Raw genomic sequence first — 25,868 nt, 5'->3', positions numbered from 1 at the left:
AGCTTAGTGGCACTTTATATAGATTAAATTGATAACCTGCTGTTTAAAACATTAAGTCAAAAATCTCGTAGAATTTCGTAGAAATTCGAATACATTACTTGATATTCGATAACCGTTCGAATTTGATTTTTCTCAAAAGTGACAGCCCTAATAACCGATATACTGGCCGATAAATCTAAATCCAAATTTTTATATAATTTGAGAGCCTGATTACAAAAACAAAAGTCTCACCATTAAAATCCATGTCCAAAGCACACAATTATAATGTTCTCATAACTTTATGTAGCCTATATCAGTGGTTCCCAAACCTGTCCTGGCGACCCACCAACACTGCACGTTTTCTCTGTCTCCCTAATCAAACACACCTGATTCAACTCATCAGCTCATTAACCCATGTGATTATGAGCTGATGAGTTGAATCAGGTGTGTTTGATTAGGGAGACAGAGAAAACGTGCAGTGTTGGTGGGTCGCCAGACAGGTTTAGGAACGACTGGCCTATATGACAGAACATGTTGCACTTCACCGTATTTTGCTGTTTTTAAATCATATTTCAAGCAATTAAAAACCATCATGTTGAACAGTGCGCATCTGAAGTGTCTCAGCTGTAGGAAGTTATCCATTATTTGTCACCTTTAATATATCGGCCAAAAAATTTATCGGGCCGATAACGATAACACAAAAAATAAACGTATATCGGCCAATATATCGTGCGTCCCGACTCGTAATCTGTAATCAGGATAACTTCCTCTTGAAGCAGCTTCTCTGCTCTGATGACGAGGGCGGGGCAACCTGTCAATCACATGAGATCCACCAATAGCAAACCTCAACCATCCAAGCCCCGCCCTACATTTGTTCTTGTTCCAGCAACCGTTTCACTCAGATTTACGTCACAAATAGGGAAGAAAAGAATTCTTTTTCATGCTGACTTTAAGTTGAATGCATACATGATGTGACAGGACAGATTTATTGTTATAGTGCGCGCTGTTAATTAGCATTAAACTAGCAAACGTACGGAAGGCTGTAGTCTGCAAGCGATCATACTGAACTTGTAACTCGTCCGGTGACTAAGCTATGCTAATCTTGTCATTGTGAATCAGCTAATCTCAGTCAATGCGTTATGTTATCTGCTAAGTCCGTCAGATCACATTCACCCGGCTGTTCAACAGCTCTCCTTTTATCCTGAATATTTCATTAAAGCTCTTCTGGCAGGGGAAAGTCAGACGTTCGTGTCAGTAATGCTGTTTTACGGAGCCTGTCGTCTCCACTTCCACGTTTATTTGATCTTGTGAATAGAAAACAACTTCCCTTTGGACGTGTGTAATGTGGTCGGAGGTGTAGCAGCTCCAGTTGAATCATTATGAGAGTTGTTTATATCAGGCAAAGGTTTATTTTCTCTGCATTTTTGATTAAATGTGATTTAATATGCAGTCATTTGCTATCAATTAAGGGATTTATCTTTTCTTGGTAGTCGCTAATTGGGCTTTTTTGTGATGCACAGCTCTTCGTAGTGACAGATCATTACGAGTCGAGATCCAACAATGAGCCGTACAAGTTGTCCACGTGTGAGGAACAGATGACAAGTCTTTATTCAATCATCTCCTCCACTGTAACTTGCAGTTTTTGTGATGACACTGACATATGAGAAGCAATGGCGTCAGTGCTCTATTTTTGTAGTGCATATGATTGTATTGTCTATTTCAGAGCTTCAGGGAACGGTAAAATTGTCAGTGAATTATCAGAAATTTTAGAATAGATGTATTGTCTGACTTCAGGAGCCTTTAAATATAGTGCACACGCCTTATGGGCTACTTTTGCTGTGCTTTTTGGAGCTATAAAATCACATGTGAAAAACTGGAGCTCAGACATTCTGCCTAAGATTTTGGGCTGAACGATTAATTTAAACAGATGGAAACTATTAAAACAAAGTCTGTGGTTTACGTCAATGAATGCATGTGCTGCATTTTTCATTAGCTGGGTTTCCATTCAAACGGCAAACGTGAAGCAAATCTTTTCAAAGTTCGCAAAAAAACAAACAACTGTGAATTGGGTGCGTTTCCATCAAGTTGTTCAGGCGGATGATGGTGGTATTGGTAACCTAGCAACCAACAGTAAATAAAACACCGTGAGCCGATTTGTCATGTGGGTTTAATGTTCGCTACGTCAGAATTTGTTCGGGAAATGCGTTTCCATCTCCTATTATTCACATGAACTCTTTTTCACACAAGTCAAAAACAACCTCAAGCGAACGTACGTAACTTATTTTTTTTTTGTGAATTAAGGAAATTTTTTTTTTTTTTTTTTAAATTTGGTGATGGAAACATGGGTATTGTAAGCTCTTGTTTCAAAATGAAGAAATTAAGACATAAATATAGTAGTATAGTAATTTTACAGTTTCAATACATATTTTACAGTGCAGTAATACAAGTTTATTATAATATTTCAGTAATTTAATTTTATATGATAAATCATATTAAGAATAAAAATAAGTTATATAGAACCGATTTTTTGCAAAATTGTACAACCTAAAAACAAGCACAAGCAAACCATTTCTTTAAAAAAAAAATTATATCACATTTTTTCCTCATTGTCAGGAAGAAAATATGCATTTGGAATGATGTCATTTCGTTTTAACAGTTTTAGTGTATATTTTTTACAAACCATTTTTAAGGAACATCATCTGAAGGTTATTTCAATTCCCTGTTGTATATAATAACCAGATGATTGTGTGTTGTTCATAATAACCAGATGATTGTGTGTTGTTCAGCCACTGGTAAGTGTTGACGTCATTGTAATCATCTGAAGCTGTGGCTATTTCTGTGTCCTCACAATATCTGTGTGTGTGTGTGCTGTCTCTGAATCATATTCAAGGGCTGGTTGGTAATCGAGCGATTACTCATGTTTCTGACCCGTCTCTTTGAATCTTCCCTGTGGCGTGGTTTAGTTTATCTGCTGTAAACTCCTCTTGAACCCGTCAGCATGTCTGAGCGAACACTGATCGCTTCTCATTCACGATTCAGCTCATGTTAAAGGGATAGTTCACCCAAAAATGTAAATTCTGTCAGTACGTACTCTCCCTCATGTTGTTCAACCCCCGTAAGACCTTCGTTCATCTTCGGAACACAAATTAAGATATTTTTGATTAAATCTGAGAGCTGGATCACTCCTCCATAGGCTTCTAAGGGATTGAAACTTGCCGGCCTCGAAAAGTTATCAAAGACATCGTTAAAATAGTCCAAGTGACTATTTTATTGAAATGAATAGTTGAAATAAAGTCGTTATATTTGTTTGTTTTTGCGCACAAAATGTATTCTCGTCGCTTGATAAACTTAAGATTGAGCCACTGTAGTCACTTGGACTATTTTAACGATGTCTTTAATAACTTTTCGGGGAACAAGTGTCAATCCCTTAGAAGCCTATGGAGGAGTGATCCAGCTCTCAGATTTAATCACAAATATCTTAATTCGTGTTCTGAAGATGAACGAAGGTCTTACGGGGTTGAACAACATGAGGGAGAGTAAATACTGACAGAATTTACATTTTTGGGTGAATATCCCTTTAAACTGAACCAGTTGACATCTAAAAATATAAATAACATCATAAATCTTGAGCTGATAATACTCGTATTGGATGTTCACTGAATAGTGTCACTGTTTCCTCACAAACATTGATTTGCTGCCTGAAACCAAATATTGACTGTTTCTTGCTGAGCACCATTTCTTTATACTAGAGGACTTGTTCTCTCACCCAGTTTCGTGTTTGTGTGTGTGTGTGTGTGTGTGTGTGTGTGTGTGTGTGTGTGTGTGTGTGTGTGTGTGTGTGTGTGTGTGTGTGTGTGTGTGTGTGTGTGTGTGAGAGAGAATTTTAGAGTGTAAGTAAAGAGGGTTCATAGTAGTCAAGTTAGCTTTATTTCTATAACGTTTTGTAAAGCTGCTTTGAAACAAACTGTATTATATAGTGACAATTTCGGATGTTGTTTGGTTGTAAAGATCATCAATTATTAATTTCATCTTCTATAAAGCAGTTCTGCAAAAAAAAAGTCATCATTCAGTTCTCATACAAGATCACTAATTTTGTTGAATATTAAGTGGCAGAAATCCTGTTTTCTTGAGATGTTTTGGGAATTTCTTAAGAGTTTGTGATTGGACCTCAGATCCAGCAGATAAATGTTTCGAAACACACCGAATTCACTGCACTTCAGTAAGAGCTCAGAATATAATCAAATGATTCAATAACCATGTCCATGTCATTTCCACCCCAAAAAAGCAAAAACACAATTATATTTTGCAAAAACATTTTTATTTTAAGGTAATTTGCATTGTGAAAATTCATGAACTAGCCTAATTTTATTACTTTGTAGTAGGGCTGGGCGATAAAACGATAACGATAATTATTGCGATATAATTTCTCTAAAAAACGATATCAAGAGTTCAATAAATGTTCAAAAATGTTTATGCGCAGCGCCAAAAGCGGAAAGACATTTGAACCGTGCGCCACACGGACCATCTATCCGCTCTGTATGGAAGCTTGTTTCCGCCACTAAATAAATAAATAATAATAGTGACTTTTTATCTCACAATTCAGACTTTTTTTTTCTCACAATTGCGAGATATAAAGTCAGAATTGCGTGATATAAAGTCGCAATTGCGAGTTATAAAGTCCAATTCTATGGGGGGGAAAAAGACTGACTTTTTTCCTCTCAGAATAGTTTATATCTCACAATTCTGACTTTATAACACGCAATTGTGACTTTATATCACGCAGTTGCGACTTTATATCATGCAATTCTTACCTTATCATGCAATTCTGACTTTATATCACGCAATTCTGACTTTATAACACGCAATTCTGACTTTATATCACGCAATTCTGACTTTGTATCACGCAATTCTGACTTTATATCACGCAATTCTGACTTTATATCACGCAATTCTGACTTTATATCTCGCAATTCTGACTTTATATCACGCAATTCTGACTTTATATCACGCAATCCTGACTTTATATCACGCAATCCTGACTTTGTATCACGCAATTGCGACTTTGTATCACACAATTGCGACTTTATATCACGCAATTCTGACTTTGTATCACGCAGTTGCGACTTTATATCACGCAATTCTGTCTTTGTATCACGCAATTCTGACTTTGTATCACGCAGTTGCGACTTTATATCACGCAATTCTGTCTTTGTATCACGCAATTCTGACTTTGTATCACGCAATTCTGACTTTGTATCACGCAATTCTGACTTTGTATCACGCAATTCTGACTTTATATCACGCAATTCTGTCTTTGTATCACGCAATTCTGTCTTTGTATCACGGAATTCTGACTTTGTATCACGCAATTCTGACTTTGTATCTCGCAATTCTGACTTTTTATCACGCAATTCTGACTTTATATCACGCAATTCTGACTTTGTATCACGCGATTCTGACTTTGTATCACGCGATTCTGACTTTGTATCACGCAGTTGCGACTTTATATCACGCAATTCTGTCTTTGTATCACGCAATTCTGACTTTGTATCACGCAATTCTGACTTTGTATCACGCAATTCTGACTTTGTATCACGCGATTCTGACTTTGTATCTCGCGATTCTGACTTTGTATCACGCAATTCTGACTTTGTATCACGCAATTCTGACTTTGTATCACGCAATTCTGACTTTGTATCACGCAATTCTGACTTTGTATCACGCAATTCTGACTTTATATCACGCAATTCTGTCTTTGTATCACGCAATTCTGACTTTGTATCACGCAATTCTGACTTTGTATCACGCGATTCTGACTTTGTATCACGCGATTCTGACTTTGTATCTCGCGATTCTGACTTTATATCACGCAATTCTGACTTTGTATCACGCAATTCTGACTTTGTATCACGCGATTCTGACTTTGTATCTCGCGATTCTGACTTTGTATCACGCGATTCTGACTTTGTATCACGCAATTCTGACTTTGTATCACGCAATTCTGACTTTGTATCACGCAATTCTGACTTTGTATCACGCAATTCTGACTTTGTATCACGCAATTCTGACTTTGTATCACGCAATTCTGACTTTGTATCTCGCAATTCTGACTTTATAACTCGCAATTCTGACTTTATAACTCGCAATTCTGACTTTATATCACGCAATTCTGAGAAATAGTCAGAATTGTGAGAATTTTTCATTCTGTGGCGGAAACAAGCTTCCATAGTTCGGCTCAAAGTCCAAACGGCAGCGCAGCGCGAGCTCACTAGAGCAGACGTGTTTACTCTGATCGTCTCGCTCACGAGATCCAGTGAGAAGCGCTTGAATTCAGCGAAGAACACAAATGTCTCAGTGATTTAAACCAGTTTAAAGGCAGATGAAACAGCGCTGACGAACAGGAGAAACACTGTGCGCAACGATACAGTCAGAATCTGAATTAATACTGAATCCATTTACCATGGATTTACTGTAACTTTAGCCTAGTAATATTATCTGCACCATGAAATGTGGGATATACATATTGAATTGTATTATTATTAATGTAGACTATGTATTAAATGACTAATGGAATATAATTGCAGTATTTAATAATGTATTTAGGCTACGGTTTTTTATAAATACCATAGAAACCATAGTTACATTTTGCCATGATAGTGAGTAGTGGTCGACCGATATATAGCCGGCCGATATTTGGCTTTTTTTTTTAAATATAGGCATCGGCCGATAAGTTTTTCTGATTGGCCGATGTGTTGGACGCAGGACTTTTATTTTGACGGCGCTGCAGACTTTTATTTTGACGGGCGGCGCTGAGAACACCAGCACCTTAGAAGAGAACGGCAGTGCCTGAATCTGATCACACAGCGCTCACTCACATTCTCGGTCAGTCAGATCTAGACAGAACCGGTGGCTACAGAACTGGTAATCAAAGAAAGTAAATGGTATGCGAAAAAGTAATGCGTTTGCTTTTATATTATTTGTAACCGAAAAGGCAAGCAATCGGGGCTAAAATACTTTCTCATTTACCGTCAACATTCAGCAAATGCGCGTCTACATCATTTAAACAAATCTCTGAATATCTAATAAACATTTAATTTCACAAACCTTGCAGATTTAATCGAATCCATCTGTGATATCTTGTGAAGTGTGCATTTGTAGCCTGCATAAACGTGTTCCTGCGAGTGACAGTCCGTGCGCAGTGAGTAAATGCGAACAGAAGATCAGCTTCACAGGAGACGCGATCGAAACACTTTAAATTCTTCATTTTAAAATATGCTGTGCTATATCCAGTGAACCACTGTGTCATATTCATGTCGTTTTCACTGCGTGCTGTATGTAAAATTAGCGTTACCTTGTCAGAAGTCAAAGTAAAAAAAAAGTATTTGAAAAAATATGATTATCAGTGATTACTGATTAATTACCAGATTACTGAGTACCCTGTTACAGTGTTTACTTCCTTTTTATTCACATATTCATATATTTTTAAACAATTACTTTATTTGTGAAAAATACTGTAATAGGATTGCAGATTCAAGAAGTTGCCATCTAAAGTATAGGGCCTAAGCATATTTAGTTTAAATATTATTAAATTTAACTAATTTATTAAATATTGATTTTTATAAATATAAAGTGTGTGTGTATGTATATATATATTTGTTTGATATATAAATATAAATATCGGCTTTCGGCCACCCTGCTCTCTAAGATATCGGCATCGGCCATCAAAAAACCCATATGGGTCGACCACTAATAGTGAGGTGCTTTAGGCTATGCCTGGTTTTATCTGTGGTTATGATCTAAATGCATGATACTGGATGACCAATGGTTAATTTTAACAACATTTCATAGTCAGAATATTTTTATATATTTTTTTTAACATTTAAAAAAAATTTTAATGAACATAACTTTAACATAGTAGTATTAGCTTCAGTTAGGATGCAGATTTACTGTCAACTCACTGTCAAATATGCGTTTTGAGACAAAACATGTAATATTAATATTGCAACCTGCACTGCAAACTGTGCTGAAGATACGTGCCATCAAAGTCACTTTACACTAAACAATATCCCTCATTAGCACATGCAGAAACTAAGAAATATATTTTTCTATTTAGATATTTATTTTAAGGAAAAATGACAAAAGTTTGAATGTTCTACCTCAGATTTGTTAAATGTTCACCTGTTTGGCAAGTCAGTGTGACAGTTACACCAGATCCCTTTACCCAACATGATTTAGTTAATTCAGACTATCAAACCTGCGTTCACACCGAACATATTTAAATCACTCTAGGCCGATTAACTAGAAAACTACCAGAGGCTGATTAAGATTTTTATTGTTATTTTTGCTGGCATTTGTAAGCAAGCAAGTAACATGGATGATGTCATCGAAGGATGACGTAATGCTTCTTAAATGCAGACAAATTCAGTAGTAATCCTAATTTTGGAAGGAATTCAGCCGGTTAGATTCTTACAGATGTCACACACTGATATGCAGTGAATCCGAGGTGTGTGTGTGTGTGTGTTTATAGAGGCTCTGCAGAGATGTCTCGCTATAAGAAGCATGTTTTCAGGATAAATGTCTGACTCTGGCCACATGCCCAGCATGCTCTGGCTCTCAGACGCTTCATTACTGACGGATATAGTTTACTGTAAGCGCGCCTTCAACTCTCATGCGAGATCTTTTCAGAGCAGCTCTTGATACACACTTGTTAAGGTCAACTCTCGGTTTTCCTTTCCCTGCGTTCAGCATGTGTGAAGAGGAAGCCGGCGCTGACGCCCCCTGGTGGAGGCTCCCGTGCGGCAGCTTTTGTGTTTCCATGTTGAGCTTTTGTAGTTTTCGAGTTCTGTTGTTTTTAAGTAAAGAGAAGTTCAAGTCTGTCTTACAGAAGGTTTCTACAGCGGGCTGGTGGACTTTGTCTAAATCCAGTTTTTGGTCCTGCAGACTTTTAGAAAATCAAAGGCCTGTTTCACAGCATGTATCATTTAAAAAAAGAAAGTTTAGAAACTTTAGGATTCATGTATTTGGATTTGTATATAAAATTTCCATCCATTTGGAACACACACACACACACACACACACACACAAATAAATCTGATGCATATTTATCAGTCATAAATAAATTAAATGAGTAAGATTTCTGCACTCAAGTTTGCAAAAATAGTTTGCATCTATTTGATTTTATTCAAATAATCCTTTTCAAAATGTATTTCTTAGAATCTGTTCATTCAACAATTACGTATGAACATGGTTAATAAATGGTAAATCAAGCACTATTCAGTTAGTTCATTTATTGGAGTGAGACAATTCTGATTGATTGACAAATATATAAACCTGGTTATTGTGTTTTTAAAATTCATTAAGTTTTTGTACTGTTGCAAAAATCTGTATGCATGGCAAATGCAATTATTAGTTTGATTAAACTGTAATTGAAATTAATGGAAATTTTGTATCAAATTAAAATAAATGAATCTTAAATTTAGACAAATATTTTGAGTATCCGCAGGTTGCATGGATTTGTTTTGGCTCACGCTGCTGTGATATATTGTGTGTGTGTGTGTGTGTGTGGTTAGTCAGTAAAAGAGTGTTTGTTTTCCTGTCTGTGGAGTAACAGGTCATCTGAGGACGTGTTAAGAGCGCTGGCTCAGCACACACACACACACACACACACACACACACACACACACACACACGAGCTCCGGTGTCATCGATGATCACTTTAACAAGTGAATCCGTTACCCAGCCTCCCCTCTGCTCGCCATATGTTCCCTATCGTGTGTGTGTGTGTGTGTGTGTGTGTGTGTGTGTGTGTGTGTGTGTGCTGAACGCTAATTCACTCGTCAAGATCTTCACCTGTTCTTTCTGAATTAATGGTATTCAATAAGTCTTCATATCATATATAGAATTTATATAATTAAGTGAGATATATATATATATATATATATATACTCTTGTACTTTGTCAAAAAAAAAGGATATAGATAGATTTTGAGAGAGTGTGTGAGTTTGTTGTGCTGCTGCATTTTACATAATGTATTTTACATAATATAAATTTAAAGTTTTTTTAGCAGTAGGCTATCATACTGATATTTAATTACTGATGCATTAAAATAACTATTAAATTGTTCTACACTGTTTTTTTCATTTAAAAAAAAAAAAATCTAATAGTAGGGATGCACCGACATCAGTACCACACCCGATATTATGAGTTTAAATTGATGAGCGCAAGTGACAATAACAAATTGTACATTTTATTATTATATTACAGTAGTCAACATTTGAAGTGGATCAAAAAAGTTAATCAGTCGTCCTAAGAGAAGAACGGGGATTATTCAGAATTCATGTATAACTTTGATGAAAGGTTTTTGATTCACTTCAAATGTTGATACTGTGTGTGTGTGTGTATATATATATATATATATATATATATATATATATATATATATATATAAAATTCTATTAAAAATATACTCGCCTGTTATCTTCCCAAAAGAACAGCTTGGTTTAGATTTAATGTGTGTAAAATACAATGAGTGTATTTCTTTAGAGTGAAATTATTACTTTCTTCATTATATTAATAAAAAGAAATAGCAGTGGGCGGTCATTAAGATTTAATTAGTTGCATACAAATGGTTATAATTTCATATTTTTTAAATTGGCCTGTATTTATTAGTAGTACTGTGTAATGTGTGTGTGTGTGTGTGTGTGTGTATATATATATATATAATTTTTTTATATAATTACTATTATATTTAGATTTGCTTTTAATTTATTTGAATATAATTTTGGATCTCTTGTTTCCAATAATTATTTAATATTTATAAATGTATACTCTCAGTAGGCCTATGGGTATTTGTGTGCAACAGTTTCTGCAGTTTTAGACCAACACCTTTTTCCTACACAATAATCGTGCATTTAATGATCAGTGATGTATTTCTGCTCGTCGTGAATGTGCATGATGACCTTCACTGAATACACTGATGTAAAGTCTGCATTTCAGGCACACCCTGATTGTAAACACTCCTGTGTAATACAGTGCTGTGTGTGTGTGTGCGTGCGTGTGTGTGTGAGCCGCTGCTGCTCTCCACAGGCCATAATCTACATTACAACTCATGTGGTCAATACACATCTCTGCTGAACATCTGAGATGGACTGGTGTTTGCATCTAGTATTAAGTCATGTGATCACATACACACTTCACAACTGAACTGACCTGACCCACATGATCTGAGCCACAGATGTAATCAGTCATACCAAAGTATTCTTTGCAGGCTTGTTTATGTGTGTATTTCAGCATTTCAGATGTGTTTTTTACTTTAGAAGCAGTTGTTGATTGACAGGTGAGAAGTACGGTGGCCGAGAGGTGCAAAACAAATCACAATTATAAAAACAAAATAAGTCAGAAAACACAACGACAATTCAGAAACACAATAACAATTCAGAAACACAATAACAATTCAGAAAACAAAATAATTCAGAAAACAACGACATTTCAAAGAAAACGGGAAAAAGGTAGATACATTTTGAGAATTGCAAACTTGGTCGCTGATTGGACGAGACACCTGTCAATCAAGCTTTACAGGAAGTAAGAAATTTGTCATCAACTTTGTTTTGCTAAGTGCGAAAATGGAACACATTAAACATTACTTTGAAGAAGGACACTCATATGCCGTGATTGTGGACATGCTGGCGAAATACCACGACATTAAAACTAGGGCTGCAACAACTAATCGATAAAATCGATTATAATCGATTATGAAAATCGTTGTCAACGAATGTCATTATCGATTAGTTGGTCTGCTTACGTCACGGGGAGCGTTTACTGGTACGCACACACACGCAAGGTCTCTCTCCCTCAGGCGCTCTGCCGAGCGCGCGCGCTACACGGTTTGGAGCAGTCTCTTATGTCTCGCATGCGCGCTCTTGCTTGCGCGCTCTAGATTTCGGGAGTTTGAACTAATTCGCGGGCATCAGGGAGCCGCAATCAATATGCGGGAGACTCCCGGGACTTCCGGGATCTTGGGATATCTGTATTTTGTCTCGAGCATCAGGTTGTGCAATCAGTTCGCTCGCAACGTAAGTGATGGATTAAAATAGCGCTACCGCAGAAATAGGTTAAATTAAAACGGTCTTTACAAAGCGAAGCACTAAATATAAAGGCAGTTAATAACAGCAGCAGTAAAATATTGTTTTTTAGTCACTGTACTCAGTGGTTTTCAGCGAATGCTTGTGCACTAATGCATAATTTCTCCTGTCCTTTACTCAAGCCTGTTAGCTTGCTGGGTAACGTTACCTCCATTCCGTTCTCTTTTTATAGCATTTGTCTACTAAGTTTTAATTGTTTTTCAAACGCGATCTACTGCGGCTCTACGTTCACACAATTGTTTTCAGTCTTTCTATATTTATTTAATCAATTTATCCTTATGTTATATTATTTTATATATTTTATATATAATATATATTATATTCCTTATCCTTATATTCCTTATATATAATTAATTTTAAATAAAAATTAAATGAATTATATATTTTAGATGTTTTTAGTTTAGATATTCACATCTGAACAACATGTCTGTGTAAATTTGTTTTAACAAAAATTGTGTTAAAACATAATATGTTGGATATCATTTTTTTAACAATAATCATGTTTGTCAACTTGCCATCAGCAATTATCATTAAAAACAATGCAAATATTGATATTAGTAAAACTCAATGTGTGGCTTTTGCACTTTTTAAAGTACACTTTTACACATAAATACCCTGATTTACGGTTTTATTTAGTTATAATAAAAAAAAAATCTCAAATCGATTATCAAAATAATCGTTAGTTGCAGCCCTAATTAAAACCATTTACAAGATTACTAAAAAATATTTACATGCGCTTCGTGAGGCGCACACACACGCAAGGTCTCTCGCTCTCCGTCTCTACCTCTCTGCCGTGTGCTACACGGTTCGGAGCTCGCTAGCTCTAGATTCTCTAGAGCTCCGAGTTTTTAACTTGCGGGCATCAGGAAGCCGCTATCAATATGCGGGGAACTTCCGGGAGATTTGGAATTGGGATGTCTGCGTATCACTCCATGGGACCGAACTATCTTTGGCATGTTGATGGGTGCGATAAACTTAAGCCATTTGAGCACAAGCTCATTTTGATGTCGTGGTATGTCGCCAGCATGTCCACAATCACGGCATATGAATGTCCTTCTTCAAAGTAATGTAATGTGTGTGTGTTCCATTTTGATCACAAATTTCTTACTTCCTGTAAAGCTTGATTGACAGGTGTCTCGTCCAATCAGCGACAAGTTTGCCATTCTCAAAATGTACCTACCTTTTCCGTTTTCTATGAAATGTCGTTGTGTTTCTGAATTGTTATTGTATTTATTTTCTGAATTGTCATTGTGTTTTCTGAATTGTCGTTGTGTTTTCTGAATTGTTATTTAGTTTTTATAATTGTGATTTGTTTTGCACCTCTCGGCTACCGTAGCGTAGGCCTGTCAATCATTGTTGTCAGTCAAATTATGTAGCGCATTTCACAGTACACAATAATTCAAAGTAGCTTTACAGAAAATCATATCGCATTTAGCAGAGCTGACTGACGGACAGTTTTAATTGCTCAATTGCTTGCATCATCGCAAAATATAAACTGTTTATGTGAGTATACTGCTGAAAGTTGGACATGCTTCTATATTCAACTTTATATAAAAAGCTGTGCAATAATAGGTTCATTTTGCAACTAAATAAAAAACTGGCAGTTGAGATTGGTTATAGTAAATATTGCTTCAAGTGAGTGTACTGTAAGAGTGTTTATAATGTTGGATCTAATATATACACAACTTTTAGTTATGCAATGATAAACATTAAATCTTGTTATATGTAAAATACAGTGAACTTTTCCCTCCCTTTTTATATAAATAAAAAAATAGCAGTGAGCTATCATAGTAAATTGATTACCGTTGCATGTAAAATTGTTTTAAATTTTATATGGTCCTATATTTATTAATACTATGTAGTGATATAATATTCTAGTCTAACATTATTTTAATGTTTTTGAAAAGTCTCTTCTACTCAAGGCTGCATTTATTTGATAAAATACAGTAATATTGTGAAATATTAAAATATAATTTAAAATGGTTGTTTTCTATGTGAATATAGTAAAGTGTATTTTACTATCATTACTCCAGTCTTCAGTGTCACATGATCCTTCAGAAATCAGTATAATATGATGATTTGTTGTCAATGTTGGAAACATTTGTGCGGCTTAATGTTTTTTTTTATAACCAGTTATACTTTTTTCAGGATTCATTGATGAATAAAAAGAACAGCATTTACTTAAAATATAAATCTTTGGAACAATTATTCTAAAGTGCATTAAAATTGAAAACCATTATTTTAACTTGTAATATTTCACAATATTCAACATTTTTGATCAAATAAAAATGCAGACTTGATGAGCATGAGAAGATACTACTTTCAAAAAACATTACAAATATGAATTTCCAAACGTTTGACCCATACAAACAGACGGATAGACAGACGGATGGATATTTGGATGGATGATGGATGGATGGATGGATGATTGGATGGATGATTGGATGGATGGATGGATTGATGGATGATTGGATGGATATTTGGATGGATATTTGGATGGATGGATGATTGGATGGATGGAGGATTGGATGGATGGATGATTGGATGGATATTTGGATGGATGGATGGATTGATGGATGATTGGATGGATGGATGATTGATGGATGGATGGATGATTGATGGATGGATGATTGATGGATGGATGGATGGATGATTGATGGATGGATGGATGATTGGATGGATGGTTGGATGGATGATTGATGGATGGATGATTGGATTCATGGATGGATGGATGGATGGATGATTGGATGGATATTTGGATGGATGGATGATTGGATGATTGGATGGATATTTGGATGGATGGATGGATGGATGGATGGAGGATTGGATGGATGGATGATTGATTGATGGATGGATGATGGATGGATGGATGGATGATTGATGGATGGATGGATGATGGATGGATGGATGGATGATGGATGGATGATTGATGGATGGATGGATGGATGATTGATGGATGGATGGATGATTGGATGGATGGTTGGATGGATGATTGATGGATGGATGATTGGATTCATGGATGGATGGATGGATGGATGATTGGATGGATATTTGGATGGATGGATGATTGGATGATTGGATGGATATTTGGATGGATGGATGGATGGATGGATGGATGATTGATGGATGGATGGATGGATGGATAGATCTTCCATCTGTAATCTGCTAATACATGTTTCTGACTCGCCCCAAATGATTTGAGTGACTGGATTATTTCAGACTCCATTTATACAAGTAAAACCACTGTAGTCTAAATATTATTGATCTGGTTTTCATACTGATCTTCTACTTGGTCTCCTCAGGTCATCATCGAGGTGACGGAGATGCTGCACAATGCGAGTCTGCTGATCGATGACATTGAAGACAGCTCTACGCTGCGCCGAGGTTATCCGGTGGCCCACAGCATCTATGGCGTCCCGTCGGTCATCAATTCCGCCAACTACGTCTACTTCCTCGGCCTGGAGAAGGTGCTGATGCTGGAGCACCCCGAGGCGGTGCGCGTCTTCACCCGCCAGCTTCTGGAGCTCCACCGTGGACAGGGCCTGGACATCCACTGGCGGGACACGTACACCTGTCCCAGCGAGAGCGAGTACCGGGCCATGGTGCTCCAGAAGACCGGCGGGCTCTTCGGCCTCGCTGTGGGACTCATGCAGCTCTTCTCTGACTGGAAACATGATCTAAAGCCTCTGTTGGACACTTTAGGCCTTTACTTTCAGATACGGGACGACTACGCCAACCTGAATTCGCGAGAGTACACCGCCAACAAGAGCTTCTGTGAAGACCTTACGGAAGGAAAGTTCTCCTTCCCCACCATTCACGCCATCTGGTCCCGTCCCGAGAGCACGCAGGTGCAGAATATCCTGCGGCAGCGCACGGAGAACCTGGATATTAAACGCTACTGCGTCGACTACCTGGAGAAGGTGGGATCGTTCGCGTACACGCGGCACACACTGAGGGATCTGGAAGTGGAGGCGTATCGGCTCATCAAGGAGCTCGGAGGGAATCCTGAACTTGAGGCCTTGATGGAGCATCTGAGTCGCATGTATAAAGAGCCTGAGGGCGGGGCTTCTGCTGGCCAATCAGAAGAGCCTGAGTGCGGGGCTTCTGCTGACCAATAAAGAGCATGGGGGGGGGGCGGAGCTTCTGCTGCCCAATCAAAAGAACTTGAGGCGGGGCTTTTACTGGCCAATTAAAAGAACATGGTGCGGAGCTTCTGCTGGCCAATCAATAGAGCATGGGGCGGAGCTTCGGCTGGCCAATCAATAGAGCATGGGGCGGAGCTTCGGCTGGCCAATCAATAGTGATTGGTGTTAATCACGTCTGAACACTGAACTGACTTCTCAAACTTGCTTTCTCCACAGTAAATTGCCTTCAGTCCAAAGTCTCTTACACTTCATACTCCAGTTACAACTTGAAACACGAGACCGAATAAAAGAAACTGTTCTGGCCTCTGAAACTTTACAGGTGGAGAGATGCTGCTCGTTTCAGTATGAATGACAACCGTTACACACTGTCGGATGAAACGCATTTAACGTTTAAACAGTCACTCGTTTCACCTCAAAATCAAAGCAAATACATTGTTTTGCCTTTAAAAAATTAAGCCAAGTTTATATGGATCTTTACCATTTAACGTTTCTTTTTTTTCTTTTTGGCAGTGTCAAATATTTATGACTAATATAATTTAAATAATAATTTTAACTTCATTATTATTAGTATATTTAAATCTGTGTTGTACTGCCTCTAATTTTTTTACTCCATTACAATAAAATATTATTTACTGATTATTTAATTCTATTAGTTAAAATAATTTGAGAATTGGAATGTCCAGACACACAGTAATGTGAAATTAGTTTATATACTGTGTGTGTGTGTTTTTTATATATTTATTATTATTTCTGCTTATGATTTTGGGGTGAAATGTGACCTGAACAATTTTTGTGAATTTGATTTGTCATTTAAATTATTAAATAAGAGCTAATTGCCTTTCCCGAGTGAACAGTGTAAAAATCTTGTTGTTCCTGTAGTTTTGCAGATGCTGATGTTGAAACGAGGCCTTACGTTCCCGTGCGGAAGCTTTAACACTCCTGGAAGGAAGTACATGTCTTTCTACATTTTAGCAGCTTTTGGTTTTGGTGACTGATGTTGATGTTGGTAAGAATTAAAGATGGATCTGTCACTTTTGGTGCTCGAATACCACTGATATAGTGAACTGGGAGGATATCTCAGTGTTTGATGTATGAAAGGTCACTGATATAATGCGCACATATTTGTTTAAAGGTAAAAACCAGACTCGTATAGCTGAGGTCAATGTTTTCAGGGAACACCTCTGTGAATAAACACACTTTCATACACTAGTCTTCCTTAAGTGTGAATTGAGCTGCTGTGTTTTTCCTCATGAAGAGGAAACTAATGTACATTGCATGCATGAATAGATTCACTTCTTTCAAGTAATATAAAGAATAATTGTCATGAGTTTACTAGTTGGATATTTATTGTGGGTAAAAAGCAGCTGTTCCTGATACGATGCTAATTTTACAAATCAGTTGCATTGTCAGATCATTGATCATTTCTTTCCTCTTATGAAATGACAGAACAGAATCTCAACACTTGGTGGCGCAATAGAGACAAAAGCAACAGCTAGAATTACAGTAGAATAGAGCGGTGCAGTAAGTAGTGATTTTATAAATATGGAGAGAAAAAAAAATCACATTTTATTAACCTCATTATGGTTATGCCGGTTCTAATGTTTGTGCTCCAACATTGCGGTGCCATTTCAGCAGGTTTTACAAGTTGGTGTGGAAAATATTTTTTCTGACCTACATAGCCTGAGAGAAACTAATGAAAACTATAACTTCAAATTGGAATATGTTGAAAAAGAATTAATGGTGTACTTAGTGTAAGAGATTTGTTCAATATCGAGCAGAATTAAAGTGCACTGTGTGTGCATCTCGTCCTGCAGCATTTGTGCTCCAGACATGAGTGTGGTTTTATAAGATTTTCTTTTCTTTAAAACAGAATGGATGAAAAGCTGTATTTTAAATAAATAAAAAATGTAAACATCTAAAAGAGTGATACATATTTTCCATTAAGGTGCGATATTTGCCCCCTTGTATTTACACTGCATTTACAACTGCAGAAATTCTATGAGATGAATGTATAAACTATTACAATTTTTTATATAGAAATATATAATGGGAAAAAATAAACTAAAATCGCCAGTAGATGGCGCCAAGTTGCGTCTTAATGAGCGAGTCATTCATTAGTAGACGATTTATTTAAACCAAACACGCGGATTCATTTTGCACAGTAGTTTGCAATTTGGGGGCATTTTTGCTGCAAGAATTTGCAGCTGTTATTTTTTTTATCCTGAAGTAAAACGTATAGCTATAGACTATAGGCATAATTAGAAACAACCTTTAACGGCATGTCATGTGTCCATTAACCAACATAAGTGAATCGTGAACAAGCGAATGCGTTTAAAATTATTAAAATGGTTGCCTAATTTAAAATCGCCGTGGGACATTTAAAAAAAAAAAGTGAAATCAGACGTAAAACCTGGAGAAGTTTGAGAAATCGATGAACCAATCGATGTAGAATAAAATTAAAATATTTAGCGTTTCTCGCATGAAAACGAGGCTACAGTCTCTTCAATGTTGCTGCTGATTTAGTTGATTAAACACTGACCTTTCTCATAAATAAAATTCAAATATTACCCATTTAATTGATGGTACTCCCTCACAGTATTTTTCCATTTAATAAGCAATATGGCGTTTAACGTTAGGGTTATGTGACATTACTCTGAAACAAAACATAAATGTGACTAGAATTGCCATCCCAGTTTTGACTGACTATGGCAGGAGTTATTCACCAAATATTAAAATTGCTCAACCTTCATAATTAATTAGTATTTTGACTGAAATATTTTTGTACAAAGGGGGCGGTGGGGTAAAATGCCCCCTTTCTTACCAACCAAATTTGCTTCATAGATCAACAGCAAAATTAACAGACTATAGTTTTTAATCTCTAAAAGTAAAAGGCGAGTGATGCAACAACATGTATAACTATTCATATTTATTTCAGGAATGTCCAAAATAGTCAGATTTCTAACAATTTAACATTTTTTAACATTAAGATTTCTACACCTATATGGGGTAGATAACCACTATCATCAATACAAACAGAAAACCCTAAATAAATATTAAACTTATATATTAGTATATTTATGTAGTGAAATATATTCAATAAATGCATTAAAAGCCACTGTTTTATCATTGGGTCACCTAACCACCTTTCATCAGTGCATCCACCTAGCTAGCTAATGCTCACTTGAGTTAATCTTTTCATGTTTTGTTCAAATATTTTGATATTACCGCCTAGTTATACTGCATTAAAGTGTAAAATAAAGGATTAGATAGACCGAAATATGTTATTATAGTAATTATGAAAGAGAAACTATGCCCCCTGGGGGCATTTTACACCACAACCTATGACTTTTTAAATAATTGTTTATTTTTTAAAATATAATTATATTTCTTATATATAACATATGCTCTCAAACTGCAGACCTCACTATTCATCTATCACACATCACTGTGATATCCTGCAGAACAATCTTCTCTTAAACACTTGTTTAGTAATATCTGAAAATTATAGCACTTTCCATGTAGCAGCTAATCCTATTCTCTTCAAATACGTCGCTGGTGTCAGCTTCTCCATGGAGATTTGTATATCAACGTAGTGCAAAGCAATAGGTGGGGGGCATTTTCCCCCACTCTACCCCTATGTCTATTTTGGTAGAGATTTTTACCGAATACAATATTAAGATTATGCCGTAGGCCTATTTTGGAAATCACGGGGACTTCAAACATGGCGGAGGGGAGAACGATTGCTGCGGTTTTTCTCACAACAGCTAACTGTTACATCCCCTTGTCGTTAAAGTAGCCCAGTGCATATTTACAAAATCTTTCAAAGCGTATTGTGTATATACACAGCGAAATAGCCTATATTTTACCTAAAATCGAGAATCGTCAGCAAAATGACTATATCGTGGCGAATGGTTGTCAATAAATGGGACGCGGAATACCAATTGGGTTAAATAAGATTTTCCTAACAAGCAAGAATGAACATGGTGTCATCAATAATTCCTTTTCTTTCCTTCCGGTAACAAAGTATGATACTTGAATGCGACGAGCTCGTAATCGTGACTCCAGAAATGAGAAGTAGGGAATAATTTACTGACTTTGTTCTAAACGTGAATCATTGAATCAATGTTGAAACTCACCTGAAAAACATCCGCAGGAGTTCAGCCTTTCCTCATCTCTAACACACTCATTATGAATAAAAACGAAGCATTTAGCATGAAAACCCCAGTGTTTGAGGTGTACTGGGTTGTTGTGGTGTTTGTCAGGAGACTCGCATCAGCTGTTCTTGATGAGGTGATTGATCTACTGTTGTGGTGATGATGATGATGATGATCACGAGCAGGTAAAGTAAAAACCAAGATAAATTTGCTCAAACACTGTCCCAACTAATACAGATTATGATCACTAATTTACTTCGTCTAAAAATCATAATGCGTGTTAAATTTGGATGTTAATATCCTTAAAAATACATATAGCAACAACCTAAAAGACACTACATCTGCCTAGCAATCCAGCTAACAAATCTGTTATAAAAACAAGACAGTGATTTGCAATATTTCTAAAATGTTAAAATGTCCGTTATTTAAAGGAGCTGTATGTAAGAAATCAATTTAAATTAATCATAAAATGGCCCTGATATGTCACTAGACATTAAGAAATCATGTTAATTTCAAATACTTATATCACTGATAACAGTAGTCTGGCCAGGATATTGTCATTTAAAAAGTGAAGTTGCAGCCCTCAACTGATGTTGTCATGTTGTGTTTTGGTCTGATGCGTCACTCCACCTATCAACCAATCACGAAGTCAGTAGTGTTGCGGCATCCGGGTTGCCAGCTCTGCTCTAGTTACCACAACTGCAGCTACAAACGTGTCGGAATCGGATAAAAAAAAAAAAGTCTAACGTTGCGAATCAGATAAACTGAGAAACTCGTTATGAACCCGAAATACTTCGTTACAAAGTCCGAAATAAAACAAGGATGCCTTTGAAAGATGGAGACGGCTGAAAACGGAGGAGAATTTCTGGACAGGTAAGATTCATCTATGTTTGGCTAACTTGTACTTGATGTAAATGGACATTTCAAAATATTCATGACAGTCGAACAAAGTTATGCATGTTCGTGCAAAGTAACGGTACGTTAGCTCATATGGAGGAGGTGGGTCATTGAATTGGAAGCACTATAGGCGCAATTCAACGGTAAAATAACTTTTTCTAACGTCCATAACACCAATGAAAAGCACATTGTAGCCTATGATGTGAATAATGTGTCCCACTTGGAACGTGTTGTAGCCTACTTGTTTATCATGCAAGTTCTACAGCCAAAAATAATAGAATGACATGTAATCTTTCGCATCATATATTTTAGCGTTATGGACGTGTACTGCAGGGTAAGTTAAAAAATACAGCTGGTCGCTTTCACTTATAGCGTCAGCTAAATGAATAGCTGTATCTTTGATATCGATTACACACAGTGACCGAGGCTTGTGCTTGTACTTACGCTAACGACCGATACCTACCGTTAGTATACTAACAGCTACTGTTCTAACAATGTACTGTCACATACGAGCGTACATCTTTACTATTATATTTGGCTAATCGCCATTAGTACATTTTTGCGATATATAATTACTTCGCAAAACATCTCTCATTTGAAGCATAAACATAATTAACAGAAAAAAAAGCTTAGCTGTGTAGGACTCGTCTGTATCAGCCTACGTTCCTGCTGGATCCTGCAGCCTATCTGGCAACCTCGAGTCAGGGAGGAGCAGTAGCACCTCAATGCAGTACATGAGATCCACGGGGAGGAGTCGGATCAAGATCCAAGGGGTGGAGATGGTTAGGATTAGGGTTGGGTTTAGGGATCAGAGGGCGGAGTTGGCTAGGTTTAGGTGTATGTAAGGTGGGAGGAGTTGGATCTGGATCTGACTCCTCCCCGTGGATTTCATGTTCCGCAGTGAGAACCATCTCGGGAGGAGGGGAAGGGGATACACCGCTCTACAGTCATGATTGCAGTACCAGTTTTGGCCACAATCCTACATACTGCTCCTTTAAGGCTAGTGTTACATTCCCCTAACCTAATTTTTACACACAATATAACATTCTTTAAATATTTATTTGTAATATTCCATGAAGGTTAACACAGATACATAACAACAAATAACATCACATTCTGAAAATATTGTTGTCAAAATGCGTTCCCTCAAAAACGTTCAAATAAAAACAACAACATTGAAGGCCCGTTCACACCAAGGACCATAACAGATAAAGATGCAGTTCTAAAAATCCTTCTTACTATTAAAAAATAGAGTTCACACCAACGCTATAACGAAAACGGAACAGAGAAACGATATCATTGGAATCACTACCAGAAAGATAAAAACATTGACAGCCAATCAGAATCCGTCCTGCTGTAACGAGCTCGAGTATTAAGAGCGGCACACAAGCACGCGCTTAGAATAAACAGAATGACATCGCTAATAAAGTTATCTTTATAGTTCTTGGTGTGAACAGGCCTTAAGGCTTCTTTGCATGCACAGCATAAGTCAACTTTACACTTCAAATGTAATTTAGGCGTCTGTGGTTTAATGCTGCTCAGAGGTGGAATAATGCATTTACACAACAATTTCAACTGTATGATTGATACTAGGGGCTGAGGTGGGTCTGAGCAGGCATAACTAAGCTGGCTTTAAGCATCTTTACACTGTAAATGCGCTTCAGATTTGGTTTCTGTGCCGCATTTGCTCAGACTGTTTAATGCTGTTCTGTAGCAGCATAAATGCATTTACACAGGAATTAAAATTGTGGGAAACGTACCTTTGAAAATAACTAAATTACAATTATGAAATTAGTTTTAACAAAAACAAATGCTATAAATTAAAAAATAACAAATAACATTTAAACATTATAAAGGGCATTGCATATTTACACTGAATTTTATGCTGGCACAGAGCAGCCTAAACTTGGCTGTATAAAGATGCCTACAGTTAAGGCTGATCTGTACCTGCTCAAAATTCAGTGTAAATATGCAAAAAGACCAAATTATGCCCCATCAGACCCACCTCAGTCCCTATTATCAAATTATACAGTTGATATTACTGTGTGAATGCATTTATGCCACCTCTGAGCAGATGCCAGATCAGAAGCGTTTCTGTGCCACTTTTGCAGTGTAAATTTGCCACAAGTTAAGCCAGCTCACTGTGCCTGCTCAAAATTCAATGTAAAAATGCAATGCAGCATAAAACCAGACCGCATAAATTATGCATGCTCTGACCCACCTCAGACCCTATACTGCAAAAAAAGCTTTTCTTAGTATTTCTGTCTAGTTTCCAGTCAAATATCTAAGAATACTTAAATAAAGATGTATTTACTCTGGTAAAATGCCATAAGATATTATGTCTTGTTTTCTGGGAATATAAATCAAAATTAAGTTTTTGTTTAAAACGAGCTAAATGATCTGCCAATGGGGTAAGAAAAATAATCTTGTTTCTGTTTGTTACGATTATTTTTCTTACCCCATTTGCAGATAATTTAGCTTTTTTTAAGCAACAAATCTCTTAATTTTGATTTATATCCCCAGAAAACAAGACATAATATCTTATGCCTTTTTACTCATTTAGTAAATGCATCTTGATTTAAGAATTTTTAGATATTTGGACTGGAAACAAGACTAAAATACTATATAAGAAAAGCATTTTTGCAGTGAAGGATCAAAGTTTACAGTTGTAATTGCTGTGTAAATGCATTTATGCCACTTCTAAGCTGCATTTAAAAGTGTGTAAAGACACCTAAACGCCAGCTCTGAAGTGCTTCGGTGCCACATTTGCAGTGTAAATTTGGCAAAATATTATAAGAATGTTCTATAAATGTCATTTAAAGAACAGTTTTCTTAAGATTACATAAACCTTACAAAGGAATGAAAGTTCCCCATTGCCGCGGCATCTGACATACTTGAACCTTCAAATGCCTCAAGTATTAAAACTTCATCAGACTTCCTCTTCTAGTTCTTCATTTTATGTTTAAAATACTTTCAATGCATTTTTACATGTTAAAATTTTAAAACATGCCAGGATTTGTTTGAATTGGATTATGGGATTACATAATTTTGACTCCAGATGGCGGCATTAAACTGAAATGATCTGTTGTCAAAGCAGCTCAGGATAGTTTCTGCACAAGCTCTTAGTTCTCGTCTCTGTTCGTTCACTAAAAGCTCTGAGAATAACATGCGGAAGCAGACGGATGATTTCACTCAGAGTCGAGAAAAACAGAAGTTCTCGTGTATTTTGAGGTGATGTACTTTACAGAGGATTGAGGGAATGCCATAAAAGGGCCTTCATTAGGAAAAGGAGATATGAAAAACAATCAGCCATATCTCATTTCAGTTATGTATAATTTTCGACACCATGCGGAGTGAAACGATGAGCAAGTTTTGCACTAAGAGGTAGAAAATAGCAGAGCTCACTGCCGATGTTCCTGTGTTTGAGGTCAATCTGGATGCAGTGACGCATTAAATATTAAACAAACCACATTACAGCATTTGATTTGGGCTCTATAACCTCACATTACCTCCTGCTAACAGTGATTTCTAAAAGCTTAACGGCAACAGTATAAACATTTGTTCACCAGCGACGCTTTTATTTTCAAGAATCTTACTGAAAAAGCTAGCTTTTAAAACAGTTAAACTGTTGACATAAGAGTTTTTGAACAATATAGGTTGATGGGCACAAATGACTTCAATGGTGTGGGAAAAAAAATACTATGGAAGTCAATGGGGCCAATCAACTATGTGGTTACTGACATCCTTCAAAATATTATCTTTTGTGTTCATTAGAAGGTCTGGAACAACTTGCGGATGAGAAAATGAGGACAGAATTTTAATTTTTGGGTGAACTATCCCTTTAAGGCAAGACACTACAGGCAAATACGTTGTTTGTAGAGTTTTTTGTTGCAATAGTTCATTTTGGGCTATTTTATATATTTGTGAGATTTTAAATTGAATCCATATCTTTTAAAGGCTGTGAGTTTGAGTCAGAAATCTCCACTTCAGCAGCTTCACAACTGTATATGATTCATAGAACATTTTATTCCTAAAACATGGTGAAAATATTAGTTTTTTTCTTGGCTGTTGACAGTATAGCCGCGTTTCCACAGCAGGAACTTTCCCCAGGAACTAGGAACTTTGGGGTGGTACTCGGTGTGTTTACACCGCAGGAACCAGGGTCTAAATGAAGTTCCGGGTAAAAATTTCCCCCTCAGAAAGTCCCTGCTGGCGAGGTAGTACTTTTTCAGCGTTCAGGAACTTTCGGGGTGGGACTTGTGCGCTGAACATGCTGATTGGTTGAGCTCACGTCACATTTGATTCGTTGACTCCACGCAACATTTTATTTTAGCCGCCATTTTTAAAAAATCGCGCTTCCTGGCTTCGTGCAGTAAAGAGTTGTCTGGAAATTAATATGGAGTTTACAAAAAAAATACGACCAGAGCAAAACGCATTCAAAACTCAAAACAAACTCGCAGACTGGGAGGAGCAGTCGCACGCAGTTCAACGTCACCAGACTAATCTTCCCGGTACTTTAGTCCGCGGTGTAAACGCAGTAAGCAACCGGTCTG

The 25,868-nt window shown here is 36.8% G+C and overlaps 1 protein-coding gene across 4 annotated transcripts in view; it reads left to right on the top strand.

Annotated features, from left to right (window-relative positions):
* ggps1 (geranylgeranyl diphosphate synthase 1) overlaps positions 1-18,185 on the top strand; it is a 36,684-nt gene extending 18,499 nt beyond the window's left edge. For all 4 annotated transcript variants that reach the window (XM_077217404.1, XM_077217405.1, XM_077217406.1 and 1 more), the window contains one exon: positions 15,422-18,185. In XM_077217404.1, coding sequence (XP_077073519.1) covers positions 15,422-16,237 — 816 coding nt within the window. In that variant the 3' untranslated portion in view covers positions 16,238-18,185. The remainder of the gene's footprint in view (positions 1-15,421) is intronic.
* Positions 18,186-25,868: the final 7,683 nt, after the last annotated feature.

Source organism: Siphateles boraxobius, unplaced genomic scaffold, assembly GCF_051911475.1.
Source record: "Siphateles boraxobius isolate OS27281-9 unplaced genomic scaffold, OSU_SipBor_1 73, whole genome shotgun sequence".
Taxonomy (NCBI): domain Eukaryota; kingdom Metazoa; phylum Chordata; class Actinopteri; order Cypriniformes; family Leuciscidae; genus Siphateles; species Siphateles boraxobius.
This window is presented reverse-complemented; position numbering and strand designations above follow the sequence as displayed.